The 12,533-nt window shown below is 37.0% G+C and overlaps 1 protein-coding gene across 1 annotated transcript in view; it reads left to right on the top strand.

The window, feature by feature from the left end:
* Positions 1-2,137: 2,137 nt before the first annotated feature.
* LOC107731007 (pappalysin-1-like) overlaps positions 2,138-12,533 on the top strand; it is an 82,593-nt gene continuing 72,197 nt past the window's right edge. The window contains exons 1-2 of the mRNA XM_016541976.1: positions 2,138-2,519; positions 7,989-9,060. Coding sequence (XP_016397462.1) covers positions 2,138-2,519; positions 7,989-9,060 — 1,454 coding nt within the window. The remainder of the gene's footprint in view (positions 2,520-7,988; positions 9,061-12,533) is intronic.

Raw genomic sequence — 12,533 nt, 5'->3', positions numbered from 1 at the left:
TTCAAAATGGAAAATGATGAAACCATTGAAATGAAATATTAAATTGTTTTGGACAAGTAACAAGTTATACCATCATTTAGACAGGAAGTATATGCTAAACCGTATATGCACCCCATACATGTTTGTAGTTCATTGCTTTGCCTCCTGAGTTTTATTAGCAAGACTGCATCTATTTTAAGTGATAAGAGACAAGGTACTTCAGAGCATCACTGTAAAACCTTCCTAAGCAAAGGGCTTAAAGTGATTTAGACATCCTGCTGAATAAGAATGGCTGAAAGTAACTTTGAGGTAAGAACCTGCCGAATGAGGGGCTCTATAGTGGCTCACCCTAGGTTTCCCGCTGGTCCTTTAGCACCAGTGCCCATTGATATTCAGCAGTATTGGCGTCACATGTTTGCAAGGAGTCCCGCTGCAGCTGTGAGAACCAGAACACTGAGAACAGGAGCAGACAATGTAGGAAGTGCATTCAGTCATTTTCCAGGCTCCCTCTGCTGCTGACATTCAATAAGGAAAAGCAGTAAGAGGACTCTGGCTGGAAATGCTTTGATACTCTAGTTCTAGGTGTCACATACTGTATGAAATCAGAGCTGTCTGTGCTGTATATGCTTTTTATTATTCATCAGTGCTACAGTATATCCTCTCTAAATTCATCGGTGTACTTATATGAGGGTCATTTCACAAAATGAGTGCTTTAAGATTTTAAAACATTTGATTTATTCTGTCAAAGAATGTCTTTGAATGTTAAGTGCTGTGCTTTTTTAAGAGAGTTGAAGACGGTATTGTTCATTTATCCATTATTAACCTTGTCTTTGAGGTCACAACAAGGTGTTTATTAGAAAGAGAAAATATAACATTAAGTAATCATAATAAAAAAGAAACATACTTGTGCTTTAGAGTTCATCCTGAAAGGATGATGCCATTTATGAGTGTATTTATTTATTTATAGAATTGTAGATCATATACCAAAAGCATTGGAAAATAAGTACAAAACGTAATCTGCGGACTGGTCAAAAAGCATCCTTGTGGGGAAAGAAAACGCTTTTTTCTTTCTTTTTTTCTACTTCTTTTTCTTTGTAATGGACGAGTTTTTGTTCCTTTTCATCGTTAAAGGCACACACAAAAAGCATCATTTTCTTGAAATCTTGATCATCTTGTCTACTGTTCCTTCTCGTTCTCCCCATCAGCAGTCTGCGTTTGTCTTTCTGTCAGTCTGCCTCCCCAGCCAGCGCTGCGCACGTTAGGTCGTTGTGGACAAAGGAAAGAACAATACAAATATTCAACTAGCCTTACCATATATATATTTTTTTCTTGTGTTTTTTTTAATGAGAGTTCATTGTGTAGCCACTAGAGGGTTCTCAACGCAGCGGTGCACAACATAAAAACACCGTCCCGGTTCAGATACGCACTGAGAAACAAAACAGCAAGCAGGTTACATGCGACTCCTGTCAGAACGAACCCGGCTATTCGCACTAAGTAATATGCTTTCGGCCAAATAAAAAAAAAAAACCAATGTGACGTAACGAACGAGAGTTGCCCGAAACATGTAGCATTTGACAAATCATGTCTTTTTCTTTCCACTCGGACTGTTCGATTGAGACCGGCGGGGATATTACGTGTTATTTCAACTTTAACGCACGCGAATCCCTCTGAAGAAATAGACGCCGGTCTCGCCACTGACCTCGTTCAAACACTCATACATGTACGCCTAGAGTTATGTGATGTGTTTGAGGGACGCGTTTTTGCCAAGTTTATTTGAAATGCGGATGAAGAAAAAGTGAAAGGGAAATGATTTTGACCTCTCCACACACTGATTGATTACTAAGTCATCCCTGCAGTTTAATTGGGATCCATTCAATTGGGAAGGTGGAGCACTTGGCTGAATTAACATATTCCTTTCCCCCCTCAATCTGTGTTGAAGTGTCTTTGAAAGGGGCAAGGAAAGGGGGTCGTGGCTTAACATTATAAAGGCAAAAATAAGACAGCATTGCCGTCTTGGTTGGTGTTGAATACGCGTCTTGACAGGCTTTTGTAAAAGCAAAAGACCGGGAAAGATCTCCAAAGACGAGCGCTATTTAGTATTTTGAAATCATCAAATCCCCTATCCATTGACAAAAAAATATCTTCTCTCCACTTGAAAATGAAACTTTTGCCCATTTGCACTTGGCTCCTTTGCCTTTTGCTTTTTCTCGTGTGCTTGGGATCTGAGTGTGGGACTCCACGGCGAATTGCAAGGTCTAAAAGAGACTTGGTACGCATCAGGGAAGCCAGAAGTACCTTCCCAGGACCTTGTGCCACACGCCTGCCTCGGGGCAAACGCTCACTTCCCGGGATAGATCGGCGCACCCCTCGCCTGTCACAGGCGGGGGAAAGCAGCCCAGGTCGGCGGAGGGCTGTTTACTTTACCGGTCGAGGAGACCAACTGCGTCTGAAACCCAATGCAGAGGTGCCAAGGGGTAATTTCACCCTGGAAATGTGGATAAAACCTGAGGGTGGGCAGCGCTCTCCAGCTGTTATCGGAGGTTTGATTTGCTTAATTATGACTTGCATTATATTCACTGCAGAAATCATTTCACAGTGTAGCCTAACTGCAGCATGCCCGTGCTTCATAAATCACCTCCAGTGTGAGATTAGTTGCATAAACACTTGCCTCTAACACTTCTTTTTATCACTTTCACTATTTATGAGCCAATGCGAGCATGTGCCGAGAATAGTTAACGAATATCTCTCCGAGGACGGCATATAGAGATGCGCTTTTGCTCTTGTTGTTTGCTAGCAAAAACTCTCTTGGGTTTTGCATGCGGTTGGCAGGTTATCGCCACCCAACTTTTGGTAGCATCTTGTAGTTTTAACGTTACCAATTTAAATTGCCTTTCTAGTTATTAATATTTGAACGATTCGTTGTGATGTGGAGTAAAGCAACTGTAATACCCCAATGTCGTATTTGTTGGTTTGCTGTTTAAGTCATGGCGTTTAAAGAATTTGATTTGTTTATTGATTTATTATTATTAATATTATTTACACCTTTAAACTGCATTTTAAAGTGTCTGCGTGAAAAAAAAAATCATGATAGCGGCATATAGATTTGCCTGTATGATGCTGTATGATTAAGTGTCTGTGTCAGAAATCGCTTAAACAAATACGTCATCCCTTTGATGCATAGGCTACTGTGTTAATTACGTGCTCTGCTCTGCACTAAATACTACATATACACCCTCTATACCAAACTGAACACTACAGCTGGCGCCTATTTTACTTCAGTCTTTATGTATGGCTATTTATAATTATATTTTAAAATGTGCTTTGAAAGTATGCATGTACCACTAACGAAGCGCTTGTAGTTTATAATCGGATAACAAAATCCGTACGTTTTTTTCCCTTGAAAAATCTCTATTTATGCCCATTACGCATTATTCTGATGGGGATGGAGTAGCATAGGTGGGCGTGCTAGTTGCTCGGTTGTGTTTTTTTTTTCCTTCAAATAAATCTATGAGATTTCTTTTTTCCCCTCATCCCTTTTCCAGCCAACAGAGAGCGTAATACCCGTGGAGTCGGTTTATGAATCCTGCGTGCACCCCGTGAACCCCTATAGCACGCAGTTTTTCTAACATGGATGTCATTAGAAATCTACAATAGAACCACATGCTTAGTTTTTATTTTCACAAATATTAGACAAAAAGTCTTACATAGATTAAATGTGAAAAGTTAACTTTATGTCTGAGTTAAAAAATTATATAAATAATAAAATACTGAAAATAATTAGTGAGACATGCACATGCAATTTAGTGATAGATTTCAGGATGCATGATTTAAATAGCAAATCGTAGACTCAGGACATTGGAAATTAATGTAATTATGTACTGTTGGGTACACTGTCTTTAAACAAGCTTTATATCTCCAGAGAGCTGCATGATAATGGATTGATTGAATACATCTTGTCAGTGAGTCATCTAAAATTAGTCCACTCTCCTCTGTTCTCAAAATGATCTCCTTATAGTCACAGTAACATTAAGAAGCAACGAGGGGGCGCTGGCAGAGTTTATATAGCTTCTCCAACTGCGCATCTAATAGTGTTGTTCAGCAAATTTAGTTTTAAACAAAGCATTAAATATTTGCGGTCCATGGAAGTTGTTGCCCTCGTATATCTGCTGTCAGGTTTTAACCCACAAATATACGCTGTTTTGGAATCAGGATTCTTCAAGTATAGGATTATGAGAAGGAAATGCTATAAATGTCAGTCCAGATGGAGGAAGCTATAAAATTAGTGCCTTGTCCATCCTTTCTTCAAGTGGTTTTGTTGTTGCTTCTTCTTGTAAAGATATTACAGTCCTTGCCACAAAACATAATGGAATGAACTCCTGCTTTCAGTCAATCAGATCCTCAGTCGCAAGAGCGCACTAAGAGGCGCTGAGCCTGTTCTCAGACAGATGACATTTTTACTAGAAGTTTTACAGCATGTCTGCTGACGTTACGTGGCAGCTTTTCATTTGACATTGCACACAGTCTGATTTTAAATGTAAATTCGTACATTTTGCTTATTCTTTCATTGTTGTCATTGAGGTCTCTGTGAAGTACGCAGTGGAATGGGATATTTTATGGCACATTACAATAACTTAATATGCACCTCATGAAACTGTCAATAGCACCACTTAGAGGTTTGTAATGATGGCTATAAAAATGTAAATATTAAATTATCATGTTACTAAATAGGTTGATTTATGTTTGGTTAGTGTAGTTGTTAACAGATATTTCATGTTTCTACAATGGTAATTCATGCTTCATGAGAGGTTTAAGAAGATTTGATAGTTAATATATTAATAAACGTATATTAATAGATGTAATAAAATATAATAATAAATACAAATGTATTATATATAAAATTTAAATATATATAAATTCATAATAAGTTTGTATGGTAAAACTTTAGAATAAAGTTTAATTAGTTAATGTTAGTTGATGCTAAAAATGACTTTTATGCATTTGTTACAGTATTTATTCATCTTTCTTAATGTTACTTAATAATAATACAACTACTTGTTACTTCATGTTAGCTGAGGCCCATATTAACAGATACAACTTTTGATTTTAATAATGTATTAGTCAATGTTAGAATTAACATGAACTATGATTAATAAATGTTTTAGAGCTATTTTTCATTGTTAGTTCTTGCAGTTAAATAAGGTTTAACTAATGATAAAAAATGGAACCTTATTGTAAAGTGTTACCTATTGTACTGATAAATAACATTTTGTCTTAATCATACTGCATGAGTGAAAATATAATAATTATTTTTTTTATTTAAACAAAAAAGTCTGAACTTTAAAATATGTTGACCCCCATATCTAACATAAAATGAGTCTAACAACTAAGTTTAAAAGTAGCTAGTGTTAAAAAAATTCAATATAGCCTTACAGATGTTTTAATAAAAGTATATAGACACTACAGGTGTATATCATTTTTTCCAAACAGCTGCTGCACTTGTCTTTCATTTCGTAATGCTCACTTTGTAGTGCTCTGTCCATGGTGCTGGATACTGAGATTGAATGAACTCAAAATGGATGGTTTCATGAAATATTGGAAAGGATTACAATGTATGCTATATTCGGCACGAGGAGCCAGCTGCATTAATTTCCAAAATTGCATTTTAACTTCAGCATGTACTTAGTTAAATGACTGGATTGATTTCATAAAGTAAGTTAATTTGCAAAGCAAGCAGCAAGCAGCATTTGTATTTGCGTGCGAGACTTTTTCTCCACACTGTTTATCATACATTCATTTTTAATGCATTGTCCTAGTTAAAGCTGTGTACAGTATTTATTATGCACTGATGGTTTTAATGAAATCTCATTTGTGATCAGTGTAAAATTAGTATTTTCTAGTGTTGTCATCCATTCATTGAACCCCCATCCCTTTCCCTACACTGAGCCCCTTGCATGTCTAAAGTTCGGAGCTGGCAAGAAATGTACCTGTTTGTTATTTCCCACTTAGCGGTCTCATTCCAGGATTTCACAGATTGTAATTTCCTCAGTTTTATGGCACAATTTATTTTTATAGATGCTGGCAGTGGTGCTGCTGGCAGCCCAGAAGTGAGAGGGAACTACATGCTCCTGTCTGCTCTTTAGTAAGGCGCTCCCGAATGAATGATCTCTTTAAAGTGGTCAATCCTAGCGGTCAGAAGATCCTCATGCATTCAGCTTCACTAAATGGATTTAAGCAGCTCAGTCCAAATGTGTTTCCCTGTTGCAGAGGCATGTGTAAATTTGGAGTTATGTTACACGGTTTAAGTAGTAATGTAGCATAGTAATATTTTCCTCTGCTACCCTGGTAACTCTTTACTGCTTATTTGCCCTAACTGAATTTCACTAATTACCTCTAACAAACACACTTCTCTCCGCTGTGGAAGACGAGAGAGTTCCTCTCACAGATCACAGATCCTCACTTTCTGTCTTTGACTTTAGGTTTCATTGCTCAGCAATTTACTGGATTATGTAGCACTGCTGTATGGATTTGTAGGGCTTGTTTGATTAATTCTTTAAAATGAAATGTAAGAATTAAAAAATTTAGAATTTGCCCTGTATCTGATTTCTGCAGTATTGAAATACAATCAGCTTTTACACACTCTGGACTATTATGAAGGACATGTACCCATTAAATGTAAGAATACGTTTCCTTCTGTAGCTCAGCACATGGTTTCCAAATGAAACAGTAAGAAAGGGTTTCAGAGCCCCTATCATAATACGGACTGTGCCGAAAAAGGACCATTTTTGATTTCAAACATCCCTACTGCTGTGGCACATTTCAAGAAAATAGACTGAAAATTCAAGTAACCTTTGCTCTGTTGATACAAGACCACACTGTCTGGGCCTGATTGCTAGCAGATGCTTCCTCGTAGGCCTGTAGTCCTCGGACTGGACTGTTGCAATGATTTGATCATGGGAACCACGTTGTGTTCCCCACTTTTCTGGATAAACACATACAGTTTTTCGTCACTCTCTGCATCAGGCTGCAGAAACTTACGTCTGTGGTATTGCGTCAGTCAGTTTGCTGAACTACTACTGTGCGCCTTTCATTATACTTTTGGATAAATCAGTATCTGCTAATTGTGTCTAACATTTATGGAGCAGAAAACCTAATTACTGATGAAAGATACAGTGGAGTCTAAAAGAGCTTTAGAAATTTAAGTCTAAACAGAAAGTTTTAATATTTAGGGAAATTGAAACAAAAATTAAGATGTATAATTTTTAAACAATTATAAAATATTTTTTGAAAGAAATTGATACTTTTATGCAGCAAGAATGCATTAAAGCGATTATATGTGACAGTAAATAGTTTTATATTGTTACAGACATTTTTTTAATTTAAAATAAATTCTATCAGAACCCTAAAAATGTATCACAGGTATTTCTGCAAAAATATTAAGCAGTTGTTTTCAACATTAAAATAATAAGAAATGTTTCTTGAGCATCAAATCAGCCTATTAGAATGATTTCTGACACTGAAGACTAAAACATTCAGCTTTGCCATCACAGTAATAGATACATTAAAACAGAAAACATCTATTTTAAATGGTAATAATATTTCACAAATATTACTGTTTTACTGTCTTTTGGATCAAATAAATTCAGCCTTAGTGCACATAAGAGACTTCTTTCCACTAACTTTTGAATGGTAAACCTTGAAATAAATGTTTTAAGATTTTGAAAAAATATAACGTGACTCTGTACAGACGTCTGTTCTTGCTTCTATTGAAGCTCAAGATGTTTTTTTGGATCATCTCAAATCATGATCATCAGGTTTTACACAAACTTGTGAAGTTCATGCAGCTTGAATACTTCTGTCATTAAACCAACAACAACAAATTCTGAAATTCATGTTATTTTTTTTTTATTGTTTTGCTGATAATAGAATTTATGAAAAAAAGCATAAAAATGTACATCTGTACCATGATTCTCTGCTTGTTCTTGTATCTAACACCTGTCATCTTCCTGCAGGTCTCTTTGATAAATGCTTCTACGCATCCAGTGATAGAGGGTGGTTACTTGGCATCAAAGCAGTCAGCGACCAAGCCAACCGTGACCCTCGCTTCTTCTTCTCCCTCAAAACGGACCGAGCCCACAAGCTCACCACGATCACCTCCAATGCACCCTACACTCCCAATCAATGGTCACACGTGGCAGTCACCTACAACGGTCTCTTTATGAAGCTGTACATAAACGGGGCGCAGGTTGCTGTAAGCCGAGACCAATCTGGTGAGATTTTCAGCCCACTTACCAAGAAGTGCAAGGTGCTAATGATCGGTGGCAACGCCTTAAATCACAACTACAGGGGTACGATGGAACACTTGAGCTTGTGGCATCGGGCTCTGAGCCAGCGTGAGATCATTAGATCCATGGGTCACAGTTTGGGTCAGTTTGGTGACCTCTCTCAGCTAGTCATTCATGAGAACTTTGAGAACATGTCAAGACGGTGGCTGACGGTGAAAGATGGGAGCTTCCCCCGGTTGGAGGACTCAGACAGGAACTTGGCGGCTATCCTCAGTGATGCTGCACTGAAACCTCCACCTTGCGGACAGACTGTATGCGACAATGTGGAGGTAATTACAAACTATTACCAGCTCTGGAGCTTCCGCAAACCCAAGACGGTGCGCTATCGAGTGATAAACGTTTACGACGATGACGGACGGTGGCCGACGATTACAGACCACCAGATCAACCTTCAGCACCAGCACTTGAACAACGCTTTCCGCGTCTACAACATTTCCTGGGAGCGCACCGTTCACAACGTCTACAACTCGTCCTTACGTAACCGCCTAATACTGGCCAACTGTGATATCAGCAAAGTAGGCGATGAAGAGTGCGATCCAGAATGTAACCACATGCTTACTGGCTTCGATGCCGGATACTGTAAGAGGCAGAGCACACACTGCCCCGAATACAAGCAGGGGAACGGGGTTTGTGACCCAGAGTGTAACTGGGATAATTTCTATTACGATCATGGGGACTGCTGCAACCCCAACATCACTGATGTCACCAAGACCTGCTTTAATCCTGCGTCACCCCACAGGTAATTCTGTAATTCTGCTATTTCAAACCTATTCAGTGACACACAGAATGTTGCATACTGATTAATTAGTTAAATTATTCATTAGACCCGCAAATAGCAGACTATATCCAGTATGGCTTAACCCTGTAAAGCCTGACATGAAATAATAGTAAAAAATAAATAAATAAATAATGAAAGTCATTTTTTTAGATTTTTAGAAAATGGAGCTCATATTCGAGGAGAAAACAACACCTCAATTTTATTTTGAGGCCCAAACTGAGTAAAAATATGTATTTTGGTACGATTGCTGATATTTATATGGCCAAAAAATCTTATGAAATTCTGATAGTGCCTAATATCAATCAATCTTTATGACAATGTAGCAAAGTACTTGGATAAAATTCATATTAGTTTTTTTTTTTTTAGTTAGCTTAGAGCTTTATTAATCCCCTTGGGGCAATTTGTTCAGGCTGTCGTGGTGCTTCACATATACAATCAACATTTAAACACATACAAATACTCAAAATACACAAAATACATAAAAAAATATAGAAGGAAAAAAAAATCAACTACATTTATTACATAACCGTATTGCTTGTATAACATCTGATTGCCCTTAAACGTCGCCCAAGGGGCATCCACTCAAAATAATCATTCAAAGGGTGTGTGCTGTCTCCTGTTATTTTATGTGCCATCCTCATCACTTGCTGTTCATAATAAAGAAAAATAAAGGAAAAGGACAGGATAGTTTCAAGTTCAACAAATTAATTATAAAAAGACCAGAGAATAACTCTCTGTACACTGATAGAGTCAAGCTTCCTCAGCACAAACAATCTTTGGTGTGACTTTTTAATCACTATTGTCACTATTGATATATTAATATCAATTGTCACTCTATATCTCCCAATAATATGTCTTAGTAAGTTGATATTTAAATGCTTAGTTTATGCTGTAGTTTTAATTGTATTGCAGTGATGATTGAAATATAAAGCAAATATAAATAAAACAAATACAAAGATAATGCAAATAAACATTCCTCAAAAGCATGTAGTATCATATTTGCCACTTAATAATTTTTTTTTCTAAAAATGATGAATGGATAAGTTGCTTCAGTCCAGCAAGTGTTCATCTTGAAATATTGCTAACAATATAAAAGTTATTCTTATGTTTACTTTATGAAAATCATTAAAGATTTCACAGCAAAAAGACATGAACCACGACCTGAAGGGGACATTTTTAGAATTATACTAAAATACCTTTTACTTGATAAAAAAAGTAAACATTAAAGGGGTCATATGATGCGATTTAAATTTTTCCTTTCACTTTGAAGTGTTACAAGCTCTTGGTGCAAAAAGAATATCTGTAAAGTTGCAAAGACTGAAGTCTCAAATCCAAAGAGATATTCTTTATAAAAGTTAAGAGTCAACCACTCCTACCTAAAACGGCTGGTTCTAACATGCCCCCACATGTCTACGTCACGATGTGGGAAGATTTGCATAACGCCGCCCAAATGTTCACGCAAAGAAAGAAGGCGTAACTTTTATTCTCGCTGTAGTATTGTTGCTGCCGCCATGTCTAGAGCTGATCCGTGCTGGTCACTGAGGGAATACATCAACTACGCGCTGTGGATCGCCGGATCGGCTTTCACCGTGGACGAAGCGGAGTCCAGCCCGGGGTCGTCACATGTGGTTGCCGCAAGCCCACCGGATGCTCCTTCGTCGAATCCGCCGCCTCTGCTCACTACATTTAAACTGCAGTTACAGATGCTTAAATAGGCCTAATGTTTTGTTTTTCACATAAAACGTTGAATACTGATATTTGAAATAATTTAAAACATGAAAAAATAGTCGAAATGTGAAATTAAAACCGCCAGTAGGTGACAGCAAGTGACTGTCCATGAGTGAGTCATTGAGATTCAACCGATTAATTCAAATGACTGATTCATTCAGAAACAAAGCTGTGTTAATGAGTGAATCACTGAATCATTTATTCAAACGATTCATTCAAAAAGCTGATTCATTCAATAAGTAAACACCGTCCATTGCTCAGAGACGCAAAACAGTGATGTGACCTTTGTTTGGAACAAAACAAGCAAAAACAAGCAATATTATGTCTAAAATGTAAGTCACTTATTGCTTTACTGAACTTCTTTAAGATGATTATTAAATGTGTTGATGCTGAAAAACGGTACTCTTGTTGCATTTCTCAACTGGAATGTTATATCAGAATTATTAATAATGTTTTTGTCCTTCTTAGACGGTTTATCTATGCAGGTAAACAGACCTATACTCAAACTGCGATCGAACTGCATATCAGGCATTTATGTAATGCATCTAATTTGATCGGTATTACAAAACCGATATCCGATTATGGTAAAATGCTTAAATATCGGGAAAAATATCGGTAAATCGATATATCGGTCGATCTCTAGTACAGATACTCCCAAAAAATACTTAAGTACTGTAACGAAGTATTATTACTTCGTTACATTACACCACTGTGTGTTTGTAATAAAAAAAAACTGTATAACATTAAGCATTTTCACAGGTGGACCTTTGAAACCCACTGTATGTCTGCAGCAGATTCTTGAAAGCAAAACCGCCGATTATCATTTAGTGCAGTTTAGTTTATTTAATCAGAACAAACAAGGGTATTCAAGGACAACTAGGGATCTGTGCCAGATAAAAAAATAGAAGCATTTCAAGGTCCAAGATGAAAGTTTTATTCTCAGAAAACAGAAACTGAATATGGTTGAATGATTGCATATTCAATATCTGTAAATCAGAACAAATTAAATATAAAAGGCATCACTTACCTTTGAGAGGTTCTATAAATTAAAATATTGGTTCCAGGTTCATAAACTCATTGCATTGTGGTACTGCATGCTCGCAAATTGCACAATCATATTGCTTCCTGTCCGTCTGTGGTTACAGATCCTTAGTTCACTGTATTTGTTTTTTTAGCAGTTTGTCCTGTTGACGTTTGTGTGTGTTCGTGTGTGAGATGAGACTAGAGCATGTGGTCAAGCACAGAGCACTCCAAGTTGTTGCTTGTTTTGATTTGATTATGGTATGTCTGGAGAGCTTTGCCGAAGGCTGCATAACGAAGTGATTTGACATTCCTTTTTGATTGTACAAGAATGCATGAACAAAGAGTTGTGCAAGAACAGAACAATGAAATCAAATGCTGTGGTGAATTTGTTTTTGCCCAAGACTCAGGCAGATGTTGCAGTCAACTTTAACATCTGCAATTTTCAACAGACCTTGTTATTAATAAAATAAAATAAAAAAACATCTGCGTTTTATTTATTAGTTTTTTTTATATCTGTTTTCTTTCATTAATGTATGTGATATATTGAATTGGGTTTTAGTTAATAATAACTTAGTTGCCTTTATCTTAAAGCAAATAACTTAGATACAGGTTGCTATAATAAACTAGTGTTAGTTCTAGTCTCGCGTAGCCAGAGTTTCAGTACACTTCACCTGAAGCATGAA

Source organism: Sinocyclocheilus rhinocerous, unplaced genomic scaffold, assembly GCF_001515625.1.
Source record: "Sinocyclocheilus rhinocerous isolate Xijiao unplaced genomic scaffold, SAMN03320098_v1.1 scaffold157, whole genome shotgun sequence".
NCBI lineage: Eukaryota > Metazoa > Chordata > Actinopteri > Cypriniformes > Cyprinidae > Sinocyclocheilus > Sinocyclocheilus rhinocerous.
Note: the sequence above shows the minus strand (reverse complement) of the source record. Positions and strands in the feature narration are given on the sequence as shown.